At 39.3% G+C, this 21,540-nt stretch overlaps 1 protein-coding gene across 3 annotated transcripts in view; it reads right to left on the bottom strand.

Annotated features, from left to right (window-relative positions):
* Positions 1–20,529, bottom strand: part of ATRN (attractin) — a 163,336-nt gene extending 142,807 nt beyond the window's left edge. For all 3 annotated transcript variants that reach the window (XM_082645840.1, XM_082645838.1, XM_082645839.1), the window contains exon 1: positions 19,986–20,529. In XM_082645840.1, the coding sequence (XP_082501966.1) occupies positions 19,986–20,365 (380 nt within the window). In that variant the 5' untranslated portion in view covers positions 20,366–20,529. The remainder of the gene's footprint in view (positions 1–19,985) is intronic.
* Positions 20,530–21,540: the final 1,011 nt, after the last annotated feature.

Raw genomic sequence — 21,540 nt, 5'->3', positions numbered from 1 at the left:
CTTACCTAGTTGTTCTCAGTTGGAGTGCTGCCTTAGAAAAAGCTATTCTACCATTGATAGAAACAGAAATCTCCCCAATAGCTTGTGATGTGATATGATAATATGTTCCAGGCTCATACTATAGATTTTCTGACTCCAACCTGAAATAAGACATTTATCCAAGGTATCCCAGGTTCCTTCTAGTGAGAATTATTTTTTAAAAGAACAAAGTCGGACACTAAAAGTGCTTAATGCTACCTAGCTTAATTTCTGAGATTTTTCAGTAGAGAGAATTAGGCAATACATTTTTAAAAGGGAAAAAATACATCATGAGCTCATACTGACATTTCCAACTCAAGTTTAGAATCCTAGAATTCTTACCCAACTCTCTGATTATATCTCTTTTCCATTCAAAAATCTAGGGTCTCAATCCAATATAAGTATTCATTTGTTTACTTTATGATACAAACCTCCAGAATAACAATACCAATATTACTACCAGTTATATGATTACTAGAAACAGTTTATGATATCTTTGCAGTTCCTTATCTTTGGGAGTATATACCACTAGAAACATCCAAATTACTATGCTTCAAGGTGACTTGAAATAGTCTCTATGTGCTTCAGCCTCAAACTTGATATACATTTAGGTTCATATTTCATTTTGCATTTGATTTTTAGGAATTACCTTTTTTCTCTAATTTCATTTCATTTTTGTTTTATAATATGGTAAAGCATTTGCATGATTCTAAAACCTAATCCACAAAGTACATTCAGAAGTCTAGGTTCTATACTTGTTTCTGCCAGCCCATTCCCTCCCTTTCCTTAGAGTAATCATTTTTCTTAGTTTTGGTTTATCATTCCTTTGTTTGGTCTATGTATATACACAACAATGTAGGTGTATATATTTGTATAGCCCCCTTATTTGAAAACTAGTAGCATACAATGCCATTGTTTTGCTCCTTGCTTTTTCCATTTAACAATATAGTCTTGAGATGACCACATAGCTGATATGTAGATTATCCTCATTCCTTTTTATAGCTACTCCATTCATAGTACTCCATTGTGTGGACATACCATATTTTATTTAACTAGTCCTCTTAGTGATCTGAGCCCATACTAACCTGCTATTGAATTTTGTTTCATAATTCAAGTTCACATAAAAATGCAAGTAGTCTCACTGAGGAGGACAGATCAACTAATCTACTGGTATTCTGGCCTCTGCTGTCACAGTATTAAGCAAAGAAGTTAACTATATAACCAAGAAAAAAATACACTAACAAATTTAGCCCCTGCCCAAATCCATGATATAGGGTTCTCAACTGGAATATACAACAAAATCACCCACAGAGGCTTAAAAAACAAATGATAAATGATAGGGTCACAACACTAACCACTTTCAGATGGGACCCAGCATTGCATTAGTGTCTTTAAAAGCTCCACAAATGATTCTAATACATACTCTGAATTAAGAACAAATCTTCCACATACAATCTTAGAATTTCTAGGTGTTAAAGTAAGTGGCTGAATTTTTGACACCAATACTAAAAATATTTCTACATTCTAAACTTTCATTTTTAGTTAGAAATTTTTGATCTAATAATTCTTTAAAATCAACATACAATGAGAAAAGTTCATCATGAAAATTTATAGTAATAGCCCTAAAATGTAACAGATTAAGCACATGTCCTAATTACTTAAAAATAATATATCTATAACTATTATGAGTGCTATATGCTTTAATGTTTAGAATATCCTACTATAACCATCCATAATGATAATCAAAACTACCACAGAGTAATATGGATCCCTCACATTTGTAAAAAATAATAAATCATCTACCTTGAAAGACTCCATAAAAGGGACAATTCCTTTGCTCAAATCCTGGGCTCTGTCCTTGGAGTTGTCCTGAATCCAGTTCTCTATGATCCCCCTAAATGCAATCCCATATGCATTCACAGCTTCCTCTAGAGTCTTTATGATAACAACTGCCCAAACTATATTTCTAGCACAAAGCTAGACCCGTTTCAGACCAATATTTCCTATATTAAAAATTTGAGTAATTAAATCCACTTCTTTTTACCTCTTGGTTTTTCCCCCCACAATTTTGTCATCATCCACCCTATCTTTCAAAACTTATCAACTCTTCCTTTACCTCACCCCATTCACTCAGCCTACAAAACTACTCCCATTTTTGTCCCTCTTCTCTCCCCATTTTGTCCCTCTTCTATCCCTAGGCCAATGATGCCCTAGATTAAATTCTCATCCAAGCTTATTCTCCTACAGTAGCTCAGCCCAACTCCCTGATCTGGCCAGTTCTCTATAGACGGTCTTAAATTCTGTCCCCAAACATATCAGCATTTAAGGGTGAAGACAAAATAAAGACAACAGACAAAATGTGATACCCTTGCCAAAAGAAAACCTCATGAACATAGATATAAAAACCCCAAACAAAATATTACCAAATCAAATCCAGAAAATCTATATTAAAAAATATATCATGGCCAAATTGAGTTCATTTCAGGGATATAAGGATGGTCAAACAATTAGAAAGTCTATCAGTGTAACTTAACACATTAACAGATTAAAAGATAAAAGCTATATGATCACTGGTCACCTACTGTGTGCCAAGCACTATTCTAGAAGATTTCTTTGAAGTCAGAAACAAGACTGTTCAACAATGTCCTATAGACCTTAAACAATTCAATAATTAGACAAGAAAAAGAAGCACAGAGTATACAGATCAGAAATTATTACGGGCTTCCCTGGTGGCGCAGTGGTTAAGAATCTGCCTGCCAATGCAGGGGGCAGGGGTTTGAGCCCTGGTCCGTGAGGATCCTATATGCTGCAGAGCAACTAAGCCCATGTGCCACAACTACTGAGCCTGCGCTCTAGAGCCCACGAGCCACAACTACTGAGCCCGCGTGCTACAACTACTGAAGCCCATGCACCTAGAGCCCATGCTCCGCAACATGAGAAGCCACCGCAATGAGAAGCCCGTGCACCGCAATGAAGAGTAGCCCTCGCTCGCTGCAACTAGAGAAAGCCCGCGTGCAGCATTGATGACTCAGTGCAGCCAAAAATAAATAAATAAATTTATTTTAAAAAAAGAAACTATAACAATTTATTGACAGCATGATTATCAACATAGAAAACTTAGTAGAATTCACAAGCTCTAAGTACTACAAGAATTTCAGAAGGTTTCCTAGATATAAGTTCAATATATAAGAAAATCAATTCTGCTTTTGCACTTCTACCATCACAACGATGGTAAGAATCAGACAGTTTCTGGTTCAAGGAGGATTAGAGAGTTTCGACACCCCATCCCTACCAGATAAGTCCAGCTAAGCTCCTGCCTAGACCCATACAGGTAAGCTCACTAGAGATCAGCCAAGTCACCCAGATAACCAGAGACTTATGAGCTAAATATTGCTTATTGTTATAATGATAATACTGATAAAAATAAAAATAAAAAATTTCATTCCTATGTACTACAGTAATCAATTAGGTTTAGCAATAGCAACAAAATTATATATATAGGGGTAAATCCAATAAATTTTGAAAAAAGTTATAAGAATTTACTTAAAGACATAAAAGACACCTAAATAAGTGGAAGTATAAAGCATGTTCTAGATGATAAGACTCTATTGATAAAGATGATGAACTTCTCCAGGCTAATCTCAATATCAGGTGAAATTCCAATCAAAAATCTCAACAAGGATTTTTGTTGAAATAAAAGGAACCAAGGGCTAAAAACAACCAAGAAAAATTTGAAGTTTTATGTAACTAAGGTGTATTTCAAATCTGTAGGGAGGAAAGTATACTATTATATAAATGGGACTGGGACAACTGCTTACCAAATAAAAATAACTAAATTAGGTCATAACAAACTATACATAAAAATAAATTACAGGTAGAAGAAATATCAAAAAGTGAAAAAGCAAATATTTTTTAACATTGAGGAAGAAATACAGGAGAATATCTTGACAAGGTCAGTAAAGGAAAGGAATTTTTTAATATAACAAAAAGAGCACAAGCCATAAAGGAAAAAAAGTGATAAAATTGACTACATTAAAATTTAAATTTCTGTTAAAAACACACCATAAAGAAGGTTAAAGACAAGCCATAATTGCTGGTGGTAATGTAAGTTGGCTAAATCTCTATGGAAAGCTTTTTGGCAATACCTAACAAAATCTAAAATGCACATATCCCTCTGATAAAGCAATTTTACTTCTGAGAACTAAACCTAAAAATACACCCAGAAATGTGTGAAATGACATGTGTACAAGGTCATTCAACACCTTTATATAAATTAAGACACAACCATGCAATGGAATACCACAGAATTTTTTTTTTCAAATGTACTGGTATGAATCTCTAAGATATGCTGCTCGGTGAGGATGGAGAGGGAAAAGCAAAGTACAGATCATTGGGGAAATATGCCATTCTTATGTAAAAAGGAAGGAGGAAGAACATACAAAATATGCAATTGTTTATATATGCTGCTAACATATCTGGAAAGCTACACAACTGATGACAGACTATTCCCAGAGAGGGAAAGGAAAACTTTCTATCATATATCCCTTTGTAGCTTTTGAATGCATTACCAATTTTAAAAAAGGCCATATTTCATCTGTTCGAAGACATGCCTTTCTTTTCTCATTTAATATCTCTGAAATCAAGGTGCTTCTTAGAACTGATACCAATATCGTAATAACACTAGAAACATTTTTCTTTCTTAGTAGTACATAAAATAATGGCATATCTTATAATTGATGGCATCTTAGATTCAACAAAATTAAGTAAAAACTTCTTAATAAATGTTTTTAAAATATAATTTTGGATTTACAGAAAAGTTGCAGAGATGATACAGTGAATTCCCAGACACTTCTTATCCAGTTTGACCTAATGATAACATATTAAATTACTATGATACATTTGCCAGACTAAGAAACCAATATTGGTACTTTTCTATTCCCTAAATGCCAGACTTTGTTCCAAGTTCTCCAGTTTTTACACTAATATACTATTTTCTGTTCCAGGATACCACATTACATTTATTCATCATGTCTCCTTTGTCTCCCCTGGTCTATGACAGTTTCTTAGTGTTTCCTTGTTTTTCATGACCTTGACAGTTTTGAGATAGTGTACTATCAAGCATTTTGTGGAATGTCCCTCAATTTGTCTGTTTTTCTCATGATTACCTTGGGGTTATGGGGCTTTGGGGAAAATGCCACAGAAGCAATATACCCTCCTAATCACATGATATCAGAGGGCACATGATATCAACACATTTTACCACAGCAATGTTAACCCTGATCATTTGGTCAAGGTAGTGCTTGCCAAGTTTCTCCACTGTAAAGTTACTATTTTTCCCCTCTCCATATTCTACTCTTTGGATAAGATTCACTAAATATGGCCTATACTCAAGGAGGGCAGTGGAGAGAAAGTAAGCTCCGCATCCTAGACGGGGAAGTATCTGCTTATAATATTCAGAATTCTTCTGTAATATTTGTTCCTTCTTATCAATTATTTATCCAATCAATTATAGGTAAAAATTTTAAACTGTGAAATAAAATAAGCCATTTACTAAAAGATCATTGCTGCATATATAATCTCAGGATTAATATACAGAATATATGAAGAACTCCTATAAACTAATTTAAAAATCAACCCAAATGACAAATGGGCAAAAGGCAAGAAAAAGCAATTCAAATGAACATAAACCAAATATGGCCTTTAAACATATTGAAAGATAGTTACCCTTACTAGTAATCAAGAGAATGCAAAATAAAACCACCATATAAGGGCCTCCCTGGTGGTGCAGTGGTTGAGAGTCCGCCTGCCGATGCAGGGGATACGGGTTCGTGCCCCGGTCTGGGAGGATCCCATATGCCGCGGAGCGGCTGGGCCCGTGAGCCATGGCCGCTGGGCCTGCGCATCCGGAGCCTGTGCTCCGCAACGGGAGAGGCCACAACAGTGAGAGGCCCGCATACCGCAAAAAGAAAAAAAAAAAAAAAAAAAAAAAAAACACACCATATACAATTTCATACCCATCAGATTGGAGTGAAAAAAAAAAACTAGAACACCCAAACACGAACGAGTAAAATGAACCCAAACATGGGAGTAAAATCTAGACCAATCCCTTTTAAGAACAATTTAGTAATATCTAAAATTGAAGTGCTCTGACCCAGCAATTTTACTCCTAATGAATAGGTAACAAATCCTTTTGAAAGTCAGGTGGTTTCCAAGTTTTTGCTTACAACAAAACTGAAGGCAGATATAACTCAGCTGTTGCCTGGTACATACTTAAAACGAATTTTCGATGAAAGACTATCATTTGACTTTTGGCATATAATTTAAAAGGACTTCAAATACTTGAGAGACCCTGCCACAACAAAGTTTCTTCCATTTGAAGATACTTATTTGGGACTTCCCTCGTGGTCCAGTGGTTAAGAATCCTTCTTGCAATGCAGGGGACACAGGTTCGATACCTGGTCAGGGAACTAAGATCCCACATGCCACAGGGAAACTAAGCCTGCGCGCCACAACTAATGAAAGATCCCGTGTGCTGCAACTAAGACCCAATGCAGCCAAAAAATAAATAAATAAATATTTTTAAAAATAATAAAAAAACTTATTTATGTTAACAAGGTTTATTAGTTTTACATTTACCAAAGGGGGAAAAGGGATTAATATTTACACTAAACTGTGTCTCATTCTAACAGTAAATTATTTCATCACAGATTTTTTTTTTTTTTTTTGGCTGCGTTGGGTCTTCATTGCTGCGTGAGGGCTTTCTCCAGTTGCGGCGAGCAGGGGCTACTCCTCGTTGCAGTGTGGGGGCCTCTCATTGTGGTGGCTTCTCTTCTTGTGGAGCACAGGCTCTAGGCGCGCAGGCTCAGTAGTTGTGGTGCACGGGCTTAGTTGCTCTGCAGCATGTAGGATCCTTGTAGACCAGGGCTCGAACCTGTGTCCCTGCATTGGCAGGCAGATTCTCAACCACTGCGCCACCAGGGAAGTCCCTCATCACAGATTTTTAAAAGTACTATCCATCTCAACAAGAGATGCTTTTCTAATAAAAAATGTTTAAAAGTTTTTTCAAAAAATGTGTATTAGATTTGTGTCGTTTGCTCAGCTGTATACTACAAATAACTGTAATAATTAGTTAATTCAGAAGAAAATCTTCAGCATGTAAGGTCTCATGGGCATAGAAATCTGAAAAAAAATCATTTATTTACAAATCCTTATTACAGAAAAGATAGGATATTCAAACCATCTTCAAGCATAGAACTATATTAGAATAAACTTCTATGGGGGAAATACACATACACACACAAATTAGTGCATGTAAAACTGGTGAAATCTGAATAAGGTTGATGGACTGTATCAATGCCAATATTCTGGTTGTGCTCTTGTACTATGGTTATGCAAGATGTTACTATTAAGAGAAACGGGTGACAGATATAAGAAATCTATCATTTCTTAGAACTGTATATGGATCAATGATTATCTCAAAATAAAACTTTTTTAAAACTATATATGAGGATTTTGAAACTTATTACAAAACTACTTATTACAAACTAATCAGGATGGTCTGGTACTGACATAACAACAAACATATAGTTCAATGGAACATAACTGAGAGTCTAGAAATAAACCCATTCATCTAGAGTTAATTGATTTTTGACATGGGTACCAGGACCATTCAATGGGGGAAAAATAGTCTCTTCAATAAATGGTGCTGGAACAACTGGATATCCACATGCAAAAGAATGAAGTGGAACCACTACCTCACAGCATGTACAAAAATTAATTCAAAATGGATCAAAGACCAAAATGTAAAAGCTAACCCTATAAAACTCTTAAAAAGAAAACACAGGTGTAAATCTTCATGACCTTGGATTAGGAAATGGTTTCCTAGATAAGAAAGACACTTAAAGCACAAGCAAATGAACAAAAAAAAAAAAAAGAAAAAAGAAAAATTAGACTTCATCAAAATTTTAAACTTTTGTATGTAAAAAGCATTATCAAGGTTGTTCTTGTGAAAAGCAACCAACAAAATGAGAGGAAATTATTTGCAAATCATATATCTGACAAGGGTCTAATATCCAGAACATAAAAAGAACTCTTACAACTCAACAATAAAAAGACAAATAATTTTTTAAATGGTCAAATGATTGGAGTAGACATTTTTCCAAAGGAGATATACAAATGGCCACACAGGCACATGAAAAGATACTAAAAACCAATAGTCATTAGGGAAATACAAATCAAAGCCATAATGAGATACCAGTTTGTACTTACTAGGATGGCCATTCATTCATTTATTTATATAAATAATTTTATAACAATAAATGTATGGGACTTCTCTGATAGTCCAGTGGTTAAGAATCTACCTTCCAATGCAGGGGATACAGGTTTGATCCCTGGTTGGGGAACTAAGATCCCACATGCCGTTGGGCAACAAAGCACACGCACACAACTAGAGAGCCCACGTGACGCAACTACCGAGCCTGTGCACCACAACCAGAGAGAAGTCCCCACACCACAACTAGAGAGACGTCCGTGCACTGCAATGAAGAGCCCTCGCTCTGCAATGAAAGATTCCACATGCCGCAAGAAAGATCCCGCGTGCCGCAGCTAAGACCAATGCAACCAAATAAATATTTTTAAAAAAAATAAATGAATGAATGAATACATAAAACCTCAGAAAATAAGTATTGATGAGAACATGGAGGAAATACAACTCTCATACACTGCTGGTAGGAATGTAAACTGGTACATTTGCTGTGAAAAAGTTTGGCACTTCCTCAAAAAGTAAACACTGAGTTACCGTGGACCCATCAATTCCACTCCTAGGCAAACACCCAAGAGACATACCCATATGTCCACTCAAAAATTTGTACATGAATGTTCACAGCAGCATTATTCATAATAGGCAAAGGGTGGAAGCAACCCAGATGTCCATCAACTAATGGATGGATAAATAAGATGTGGTATATGTATACTATGGAATATTATTCAGCCATAAAAAGGAATGAAGTACTGATATATGATACAATATGGATGAATCTTGAAAACATTACACTGAGTAAAAGAAGTCAGTCACAAATGACCACAAATGCCTAGGATAGAAAATCCATAAGCAGAAAGTATATTGTGGTTGTCAGGCACTGGGAGGAAGGAGGAATGGGGAGTGACTGCAAACAGGTACAGGGTTTCTGTTTGGCATAATGAAAATATTCTGGAATTAGACAGTGATGATGGATGAATACACTAAAAATCACTCAACTGTACACTTTAAAATGGTGAGTTTTATGTTATCTGACATCTAGATCAGTGGACAGAATTCATAACCCAGGGGGGAAAAATTGTACAGAGGAATTAGAATGAAAATAAGAATTTAGGCAAAAAAAAAAAAGGGACACTGCAAAAATTGACTGTCAAAGAAGACCCTAAATACGTATTTTTAAAAAGAGTGAGAATGAGGGAGACGGAAGAGGGAAGAGATATGGGAACATATGTATATGTATAACTTATTCACTTTGTTATAAAGCAGAAACTAACACACCATTGTAAAGCAATTATACTCCAATAAAGATGTTTAAAAAAAAAAGAGTGAGAATGGTTAACAAACTGCTATAAAATTTGCAGGTACCCAATAAATTTTGTAAAGTAATATAATGGGTTTTTTTCAGTAACTCTATTTATAATATACCAGAAATGACATTCTTTGCAACTACATAAAGACATTTTTTTAAAATGGTGTATGTCAACTGCATGTCAACCTAAAAGTATTCAAGGAAGTAAATAGAATTTTTAAATATTTTGGAGGTACTTCAAAAGTTTGAAGATCAAAGCCCTAGAGAAAAATCATACACAGGTACACAAAGAGATATGTAAAAATGTTAATTGTAGCACTGTTCATAACAGCACAAGCTGGAAAAATCTAAATGCCAAGCAGCAGAAAAATAGGTAAATAAATTGGAATTCTGTAATGAATATAGCTATGAAATCAACTAGCACTACATTTATCAACACAAGCATCTCAAAAGCATAAAAAATAGGTTTAGGAGTGGGGAAAAAACGTATTACAGAAAGATTACTTTTTATAAAGTTTGAAAACATGATCTTGTTTTTGGAAACAAGATGTGTGTGTGTGTGTGTGTGTGTGTGTGTGTGTGTGTGTGTGTCTGTAGTAAAATAGAAACATGCAAGAGAAATAATAAACATCAACTTCACCACACTAGTTACCTCTGGGGAGAGTTAAGGTAAACAGAATTAGGAAGGAGTAATATAGGAACCTTGGTGATATCTGTAATATTTTATATTACACAACTTATATTATTATGTAGTAATATTAATATGAAGGAATTCAGAAGAGCTAGGTTGCAAGTACACAGATGTTCATTTTATTATTCTTTGTATCTCTTCCACAAGCTTAAAATATTTCATGTTAAAAGGAAGTTAAAGTTAGCTCAGAGACTGAACCAGCACCAAATACATGCACCAAAGCAACCAGTTACTTGGTCAGGGTTGGTCAGTGTTTCTCAACCAATAGTCCAAAGGATGCTCCAATTAAAAGACAGTAATGGCATCTATTAAAAGAGACACATAAGACATGATATTTAAATACATGTTAGGGAAGGGCATGAAATTAATCTAATTCTGCAATTTGCCTCAAGATCATCTTGCTAAACCTTCTGATTAAAATCCCTGTATAACTTTGCAAGATGTCTCCAGTATTTCAAAAACCAATGTGGGGCCTCCCTGGTGGCGCAGTGGTTGAGAGTCCGCCTGCCGATGCAGGGGATACGGGTTCGTGCCCCGGTCTGGGAGGATCCCATGTGCCGCGGAGCGGCTGGGCCCGTGAGCCATGGCCGCTGGGCCTGCGCGTCCGGAGCCTGTGCTCCGCAACGGGAGAGGCCACAGCAGTGAGAGGCCCGCGTACCGCAAAAAGAAAAAAAAAAAAAAAAAACCAATGTGAAAGGGGAAAATTAAGTGACAATTACAGCCAATTTGGCCTTTTCATTCAATTTTGAAAAACCATCCACACAGGAAGTATGCTATTTGCAAAGGAATGCTTACAAACAGCTGAAAACCACTATCATTTTATCATTTAGAAACAAAACACAAAAGAATTCTAAGAAATAATTTTTAAAGCGCAAATGCATGAATAACAAACATGAGGACAGGAAAGTTGTCTATTTCTATAGTATAAAGCAGAGCCAAAACAATCTCTATTTTAATATATATCCGATCCCCAAACTAAATGTCACTTTTTATTTGTGTATAAATAATGCTTCTCCTTACTCAATTAATTTAAAATACATTAAACAACATGTGCCCACATGTTAGAGGGAAAAGAAATTTTTCTTTTTATATTGTGAATATCATTACAAATTGTATTCAAAATGTATGTTATAATGTTTAATAGGAAATTACTTTTTACTATTTAAAATCACCTTATCAAAAATAGGATACAGGGGCCTCCCTGGTGGCGCAGTGGTTGAGAGTCCGCCTGCCGATGCAGGGGATACGGGTTCGTGCCCCGGTCTGGGAGGATCCCATATGCCGCGGAGCGGCTGGGCCCGTGAGCCATGGCCGCTGAGCCTGTGCGTCCGGAGCCTGTGCTCCGCAACGGGAGAGGCCACAACAGTGAGAGGCCCGCGTACAGCAAAAAAAAAAAAAAAAAAAAAAAAGGATACATTTTTTAATGTGTAATTAAGATAGTCCACAAGATTATACATTTTTATTAAGATTATACATTTTTGTGAAAGGATTTGTGAATCAAAAAGTATAGGAAACACTGGTCAAGAGGTTACTTTTGTGTCCTTTAACAGCACCTGACACAATTTCAGCCTCTAATGCTTATAGGCTTACTAATAAACAAATTAGAAAATTCTTAATTAGAATGCAAAAAGTACCAAGAGGAATTAATTGGAAAATTCATTCAACCTAATAACTGTACACCGTTAATGTCAAATTCTAAAAAAATAGAGGCAACTCAGCCATAACTAAAATTAACTTCTATAAGTGAAAGAGAATTCTAGATAAGTAAACACGTAAATAAATAGCCTGAATTAAGGTTCACTCAAAATGTACTTGAAAAAACAGAAAACTTAAAGAATTAAAAACTGAAAGGATGAAATCGAACCAGGGTCTCACGTGTTAAAAGAAAAGCAGTTAAAGGGATATGACATCAATAAAATGAGGAGAAAGAAAAAAGCAAGGTAAATAAAAGAAATTCACCCTAAGGAGGAAAAATTAGAAAAAGTCAGGCTAACAATAAAGGGCCAGTTTGAAAGTATAGGGAGAAAAGGAAAAATGGAAGGAAGAAAGTAACAAGACGAAGGATTAGATTAGTATATAATATATGAATGAGTCACTTTTGCCACAATGCATTTGGGAAATCACAGAAAATAGTAAAGAGTATAAATGAGAAACAAGTTTCATAATAAGTTAGTGGCTGATGAATTTCTAGATACAATCATTAGGGAAAGTACAACCACAGTTTCATTCCAGTTTTAGAAACAAGATTGTATTTAAAGAGAAAAACCAATATGACTTCTGTTCAACCACGCTAACAGGTACCTACTTCTATATTTAATTCTCAAGATAAAGATAACCTACAAATTTATTAAATAAGTTAATCACAATTAGAAAAAACTGTTTTGATCATAAACATACTCTGCTTTTTTCCTATATATTTATCTGTCTTCTATATTGTAGTAAATAAAATGCATTTGCCTATCTTGGGAACCTTTCACAGAGGTAAAGTTTAAATGTCAGATAACTGCTTTCAAACATATTAGGCAATTATATTAAGACATTCATGCTAAATTTTTCTTTTTACTCAATAAACATATTTTTACCTTTTCATCTAAGTAAACCCTTCCAGGAATCAGCCAAAGCTTGAAAGGTCTGTTATGTAAGTATTTTATATAAAGTTTCCACCCAAAATAACATAAATTCACACAACATAAGCACATATTTTGTTGATTCTTCCCATAATCCTCTCTTTTTTCTCTGTCACAAAATCAAGGGATGAATAACTGCCATTCAATGACTTGGCTCTATTATCAATACACTTAATCTCAACACAGAACAGTCTTCACTGCAGTAACCTCAACATTCCACATAGTGGGTCCCTCATGGAGTGCATTTCTGATAAACTGGGGGACCAGCATCTCATTACATGATGCAATATTTTCCAGACCAATCCCAATTTTCATCATCAACACTTACTGAGTATTCACCAAACAGCAGGTTCTAAGAATACGCAGGGATGTCACTGTCTTCACTTGCCCGGTACTGGCCCCACTTTCTGGTGACAATAAGTGTGTTTTCCGTTTTCCTTCCCCTTTCTCAGTCCTGCCATCTATGGAGTTGGACCCTCATCCCCCAGCTCCAGAGAGGTACTCAACTCAAGTCTGATCAGTCAGAACATTCCCAGGACACTAGCCACAGTGACTGCTTCAGTAAAGGACAAGGGACCAACCAGCGAGACTCTCACCCTTCCTTATCTGTTACACGCTCCTAAGGAAAAGTTACTCTTTTCCAGTTTGATGTAGCTCCTGGAGACGTCACATGAAGAGAGCCTGCCTGAAAGTGAGGCCAGTAAAGAAAGAAGGAGAGAGACCAACTGGTCACCTGGATCTACCCACATATGAAGCCAACAATATCCCCTGGACTTTTCTGTCACATAAATCAATAAATCTCTCCCACCTTTTTCTCTTAAGCTTGTCTGAGTTGGGCATCTGTCAATAAAAGAACTTTGATAGAAATTGTATCCAATACAATTTACAAATAGAGTGACAATTAATGAGCCTCTGAATGTGAAACTAGATAAAAAGAGCTAAAGTACAGGGCAGTGAGAACAGCCTGATTCTGAGCTGGAAATTGGCAATCCCAGTTATGCGGTATCAAAGAAACCAGTTAAAACTACTGCCCGCGGTAACTTAGGGTTTGGATCATGTGCCCAACATGATTGGAACATTGGGAGATACGGTATTAAAGTCAGTAATTTAGACCATGTTATCAATTCCAAGAGGATAAGGCCCAGGTAGGGGTAAAATAGGTGAAGGGGATTAAGAGTTACAAACAGCCAATTATAAAATAAATAAGCCACAGGGATGTAATATACAGCATAAGGAATATGGTCAATAATACTACAGTAACTTTGTATGGGAACAGATAGTTACTAAACTTATCATGGTGATCATTTCATAATGTATGCAAATGTCAGATCACTATGTAGTACACCTGAAACTAACATAATATTGTACATAAATTGTATTTCAATCAAAAAACAAAAACAGGGAATTCCCTGGTGGTCCAGTGGTTAGGACTCTGTGCTTTCAGGGCACGGGTTCGATCCCTGGTCAGGGAATTAAGATCCTGCAAGCCATGCAGTATGGCCAAAATAAATTTAAAAATAAAATAAAACAAAATAAAATACAAAAACAAAACAAGAGGATAAGGCCCAAACTCCTTGGTATGGAGTTTAATGATCTGGCCCTAGGTCCCTCTGTATGTTAGGAAGGTTTCTGAGCAAGACAGTGATACATGTTCTCAGGGGATTATATGACACAGGGTAGAATGTATTCTGGAGGTGCAAGAAACCAGTCAGGGTGCAACAGAGGCAGGTCAGCAATAAGGTGAAGGGCCAGGTGCACTAGGATGGCAGCAGGAAGAATGGAAAGGAACACATTTCTAAGACTTTAGAGAAGGGAGAAAAAACAGAAAGAGCAAAAGATTACTCCTAAGTTTTGACCTTTGGTTATCTAAAGTAGAATTTGCTCCTGAAATAAGGAAGTACAAAGGAAAACACTAATTTTTTCAATGAGGATAAGAAGTTTGGTCTTCGATGTGGCTTAGTATGAGGTGGACAGCACAACATCCCCATAAAGATTCCCAGCAAACAGTGGAAGACAAGACAATGAAATTCAGGAGAAATAAAAGGGCAAAAGACAAACACGGCAGTCATACAGGTACAGATGACTTTTTTTTAAGTCATAAAGAATATATAGCAGAACTTCATTCCTTCATTCAACAACAGTTATTGAGCACTATGTCTCAGCCACTGCTCTAGGCTCTGGGAATATAACAGTGAGCAAAACAGATAAAAATTCCTGCCTCATGGAGCTTATATTCTACTGGGAAAAACAGACAAGTCTAAATTTGATTCATGAACATAAATTTAGGGCTTCAGGTTAATACTTCTTAGTAATTACTGTAAGCAAAGTAAGTATTTATTTTACCTTCTTTTATCAAATTTTATTTTCCAGAATTTTCACTTCACTAGTTAGAAAAGCATATATTTATATCCTCAGGCCAGTAGCCAGACAGATTCAAGTAAATTAAGATTTTTTTTTTTTTATGCTAGCTTTCCTATTGTAACAAACCTATTTTCCCTCCTTTGTTTCTCAGAGTATTGGGATTATGTCAGCCCTTCCAAATAATGTCCATAAAGGATGACTAGACTCAGAAAAAATGAGAGGCCAAATGGTACAATGGAAAGCATATGTTTGGGAATTAGACAAGGCCTGCGTTCAAATCTCAATTTTTCACAAGCTGTGTAACCTTGGGCAAGTTACTCTGTATCTCCAAGCTTCGGCTTACCCAACTGTGAGTGGGAATAACTTCACTCTAAGGATTAAAAAGAATAATTTCTAAAAGGCCCTTGACACAACACCTGGAAAAAATGGAGAAATGCTAGAAAAATGGAAGCAGCGACTACTGCAACTATTACTGCTACTATTACTGCAATGTGCTGGGCACAAAACAGACGCTCAATAAATGCCTTTCTTTTGCTTCTATAGACAGTATTAATATCACGGGCAACTACAAGGCTCTAATTCAGCAGGTTATTGTATTCTAACCTCCCAGAAGTTGTATACAGGAACTTAAAAGAATTAAATGCATATTAATTTCATAAATGAGCTTAACATCTTTATTTTCTAACTTAATGCGATATATTTATCCTCCAAAGAAAAATTGCGATGGTGATATCACAAGTAGAAAAACATGATTACTGAATCACATAAAAATGAATGGAAGCGGCACTGCTTTAGAAATCATCCACCAAAGATTTCATAGTTATTTTTATTAAACTGACACCATTAACTTTATCCTCTGTAATTAATCATTTCTATAGTATCTTACATTTGGGAAAAAAAATTAAGTGATTTCCTAACTATAACCACACAATAATCCAAATTGTAAACAATACCCTCAGAGTTGTCCTGAAGATTAAATGGCACAATATACATGAAAATGCCTGACCGGGTCCATGGCATGTCGTATGGACTCAGTATGATAAGTTTAGTGAAATCTAACTCTCTTATTATCCTACGTTCCTTTCAATTAATGAAAAGGACCTTATAACAGCAATTGTAACACAGGACTTATGGAACTAAAAGGCTTAAAAATCACACCAACCTAATGCTGACCCAAACCAGCAGGTATTCATTCTAATGTCTCGAAGTTTAATAATAAAGAGGTTTGTAAGTTAAATCAAGACACATACCAACACATAATGAAAACCAACATTTCACTCTTTCCCTAAAAAATCCTACAACTAAAAATTTAATGAAAGGTTTTTTTTTAAAGCCTAGAAATGTAAGTTCCTCTTACTTTCACTTTTTTTAATATTGCTTCTGGTTTTTTTAAGATTTATTATTTATTTATTTATCTTTGGCTGCATCGGGTCTTAGTTGCAGCATGCAGGATCTTTGTTGAGGCACGTGGGATCTTTTGTTGGGCACACGGGCTTCTCTCTAGTTGTGGTGTGTGGGTTTTCTCTCTCTAGTTGTGGTGTGTGGGTTTTCTCTCTCGAGTTGTGGTGTGCAGGTTCCGGAGCACGTGGACTCTGTAGTTTGCGGCATGTGGGCTCTCCGGTTGAGGTGTGCGAGCTCAGTAGTTGTGGTGTGGGCTTAGTTGCCCGCGGCATGGGGGAATCTTAGTTCTCTGACCAGGGATCGAACCTGCGCCCCCTGCATTGGAAGGTGGATTCTTTACCACTGGACCACCAGGGAAGTCCCTTACTTTCCTTTTTTTAAAATGCAAATTCCAGAAGCCCACAAAATATAATGAAATTATCAGAATAAAGGTCGTAACTCTTTGCCCAGGAAAGAGCACTGACACCAGCTGGAACTGGCTCAAGTGGAGTGTCCACAACAACCAGGGGAGCCCCTTCACTCATGGATGATGCCATTTGAGACAACCAGTGTCAGGACTGGCTGTTCCCCCTAACAAGTAGCTTTTCTCCAATCCTCTGGACTGTCCACGTGGACACTTGGACCTGCTTTCTCTATATGTAGATGACTCCAATGCTTACACCTGTCCCACAAGGTAGAAACCCTGTAAACACTCCAATCTCAGTATGTGCAAAATTAAACATCTCAAATCTGCTCCTCCTGTGTCCCTGTGTCTGTTCATGGTAACACCGTCCTCTCAATCACCTAAGATAGGATCTAGTTTTCTTTCCTTCACCATCCCCCTCTCCCTTCCCAAGAGCAAGCCAGTTTCAAAGAAAGATCTGTCATTCACCTCTACAATACCACCGAGCACCTAACCCTGCCTCCATTCCCACAGCTTATCTCAAGTTCTCATTACTGCTGTCCTGACCCAGGTCAACAGTTCCAATCTAGTTGCCCACCATCTCTCATGCTTAAAGTGAGTCCACCTTCTCTGAACATTACAGACAGACTGATCTAGCTATATACATCCCTCCCCACCCTGTGGACCCCCATGGTCTACTAAGGCATCCCAGATTTTCAGAACTTGAAGAACTCTCCTCTGACCCAACCATCCATTCACTTGATTGTGGAAGTTCCTCAAATTCAAAATGCTCTGGCCCCATCTTCAAAGGCCATTCCTGCTCTGGCGCCAACCTAAAAGCCTGTAACGTCATGAAAACGTGATGAACTATGCTATTCTACTGCTCACAGGCTAAAGGTCAAAATTCTCAACCCAACCAACAGGGCTCCACAAGGCCTGGCTCCTGCCTATCTCTCCAGTCTTGCCATGCTCCCCTTTGCTCTCTCTGCTCCAGCCACCTGGCTTTCGATCCATCCTGCCATGTTCCCTCTCATCTCCAAGCCTCTGTACATACTGGCCCCTCAGCACCCCACCTCCCATGTAGGTGGTGGCATTTCACACTTCAGATCTCAACTCAAAAGCCACTTATTCAGACACTAACCTTACCTTTCCAAACTAAATCAAGTCCTCTGTTTGCCCCCTCCTCTTCACTTCCATAGCTTTAAGAAAAATCATAAGAAATTGATTACTGTTCCCAAGCCAGAATGTAAGCTCCGTAAGAGCAGGACTGTGTCTGTCTCATTAACCACTATAATCTCATAACCTAACCCAGAGTAGCCCTCAACAAGTTTGTGTAGATTAATGTAGTTCATAAACCAGAACCACATTACCCAGAACCCTAAGTAAAGGTACAAGGCTGGCCCTACAGTACACTAGTCTTGAAATAACTTGCTTTCTCCATAACGACAAAGAGCTCAGCTCTTCAACGTTCTCCGTGTTCCCTTGAAGATCTGACAGCAACAGCAGCAGTGAGTCTATAATTCTACGGTTCCAAACTTCTCTCTCACAATTCTCTTCTATATACCCTGGCACTAGCAATACTTTACTTTCTGGTCTCCACAATTTTGTTTGCATCCTTTGTTCCATCTGAAATTTTTTTCCCAGTGCCACACTTCCAAATCCTACTATCCTCAAGTGCTCAAATCCAACGTCACCTCCTCCTCAAAATATCCCTTGTATTCCCTCAGCTAGTCACACCCTCTCTGCCCCTGAATTCCCACAGGTCCTCCCTTGCCTCATTCAGGTCTCAGATCAAATGTCACTTCAAATGAGTGCCTTTTCCTAAAGTTACCAACTGGTTATAACTGTCTATCAGGCCATCCTGACTTACCTTCTTGACAGCACTTACCATTACCTAAAATTATTTGTTCTTTTCTTTCACTTATTTACTTCTTGTCTGTCTCCCCACTAGAATGTAAGATCTATGAGAGCAGGGACCCTGTCCGTCTTGTTCTTCATATTTCCCCACTCTTCCATATCTGACATCAAAAAAGTTCAGTAAATATCTGCCAAAAGCATGAATGACTCTGTAGCCCTTATGATTATGGTTATCTATGTACAAATCTTTCTCTAGCTATATTCCAAACTCCTTGTGGACTAGGCCAAAGTCTGGCTAATCTATTTGTTTGTATTATCCAGAAATCCTTGCACAACTAAAGCAAATAATAGTTAACTACTAATTAATTAATCAATGATCTCTCCAAGAGGTACTGCCCTGAACCAGGCCAACTCAGAACTCCATATTCTCCAGAAACCAGGGCAAACAGGAACCTCCTTCGATGCCCTCTCCATGACAGACCTTGCTCCAATCCGCCTCCTCCAGTGAGCTTCCAAAGGCTAGTTTCTTCACTTTCCTTTAGCCAATAACCGCTGGTTCTTCTATCTCTAATATCTCACAATTCTACCCTTTTCCCTTCTATCTCCAAACAACGAATCTCTCCCAGGGCCCTGTTTCTTCGGAGTACCCCACATCTCCAATCAGTCCAGGAACTCATCAGGCTCTAGAGAACGAGGGAATGTTCCAAAGAAGTGTTTAAGGGAGACTGACTCTCTCACCTTTTCTTTTATACCTCGTTTTTCCGAAAGAGGCCCAGTTTCAGAGACTGGCTTAGAAACTCTTCGGGATCCTAAGCTTTCGTCCCATGTAGTCCGCCGTGCCCAAACCCCTTTGGGGTGCCCCCACCCTTGCCTCGAACCTTTTCAACTTATCTTACAGGAATACCCCAGGCCAGAGACGATGATCTCCCAGGTAGCAAATGGTCCTCAAACACCATGGGGCGGCCCTATCCCCCCCACTTTCTGTCGGGCAGCCGCCTCCGGCCTGGGGCCGTCTCGAGCGGCCCATAAGCCTCGGCCTCTGGCTGAGCCCTACCCTCCGACACCCCCCCACCACCACTCACCTGAAGCGGCCCCCGCAGTGCTGGCATTGCTCGCCCACCCAGCCGGCGGGGCAGACGCACTGGCCAGTGCCAGGATTGCAGCGGCCGCCGTTGACACAGGGCCGGTCGCATTCCTTGGCCTCGGCTGCGGCTGAGCCCGACACCGCCGTCGCTGCCGCCGCGGCCTCAGCCGGCCAGGGAAGCAGCAGCAGCGGCGGGAGCAGCAGCAACAGCAGCAGCCGCCGCCGCCGCCGTGGGAGGCGCAGCCGGGTCCCCAGCCCTGGCCTCCCAGCCCTGGTCGCGTCCCAGTCCCGGCACCGCCTGCTGTTCCTGCTCCCGGGCGCTGGCGTCGCCACCGTCCTCCTCAGCCTCGCCTCAGTCGCCGCCGCCGCCGCCACCATCTTCCCGGGGCTGAGACGGTGCCCCACGAACACATATACATACACACACACACACACACACACACACACACACACAAACACACACACACGCGCGCACGCGCGCGCGCACACCACAGGGCACGACCGGCTCTCCTTCCCCTGGCTGTGCGGGGCGGGGCTGTCTGGACGGTGGCTCGGGCGGTCAATCCTGAGGGCGGGGCCGGAGCTGCGCGGGAGGCGGGGTCGGCGCATGCGTGCGTGGGCGGGGCACGCGCGGCCCTGGAGGCAGACGTCTAACGCGGATCCTGGGTTTAAGCGAGGCCTTTCCGACCTCTATAACGAAGCGCCCTAGTGCTCTAGTTTTATCCTTTCGCCCGGCGAGGCGGCCCCTGCGTAGCGGTCCTGAAGCACCCTATTCCCGTTGGCTGCCTCGGATCCGGTCCCTCTGCTAACCAAGCCGGCAGAGTTGAGCGCTGCGGTCCCGAAGACCCCGGCTCCGGTCATCGCTCTACCCCAACTCTCGCTGCGGGGCAGAAAGGGCCTAGGAGTCAGCGTCGTGGTGTGACGCTAAGTGCGGTACTGTAGCAGTGCTGCCTTTGAGCTTCTGCTTTGTCCTCTGTAGTATAGGTTAACGAAGTAACACCTATGTTAAGAACCTAGCGCATTGGCTATGCTCAATAAATGCCTAGAACTGAAGACACACAGTGCGGCCTCCCTTGATACAGGCTTATTAAGTAGCAGACCAGACCACACACCTTTAATTCTGTACAGGCAGTTTGAGGTTACCTTGCTCCCTGCTATTTGCCCTCCAATCATCTCTGAAGAAAGGGCAGCATAAAATTAGGAACTGGAGCATCCCCCCTCTCCCCCCCTCACACACAATTCTGCCCCTGGAGCCCTTCTTGTCAGGTAGTTTGTTACTTCGGTGCCCCCCAGTGAAACATGCCTCCTGGCAGCACAACCTTGTGTGGTCCCCGACCCTGGAATCTGGACGGACCTGTGACTCGATTTAACTGAAGAAGAATGTGGGGCAAGTGATGCTGTGCCGGTTCCAGTTCTGAGCCTTTAAGAACAACCTAGCAATCTTGATTTTGAGCTCTTGATAGTCCTGAGCTGCAGCTGCTCTTCCACGTTGCTGCAGAGAGACCACATGGAGGAAAAGTAGGAACCCAGTTATCACCAAGAACTGAGATCCC

This window comes from Mesoplodon mirus, assembly GCF_964341445.2.
Source record: "Mesoplodon mirus genome assembly, chromosome: 15".
Lineage (NCBI taxonomy): Eukaryota > Metazoa > Chordata > Mammalia > Artiodactyla > Ziphiidae > Mesoplodon > Mesoplodon mirus.
The sequence above is the reverse complement of the archived record's forward strand: the minus strand, read 5'-3'. Positions and strand labels throughout refer to the sequence as shown.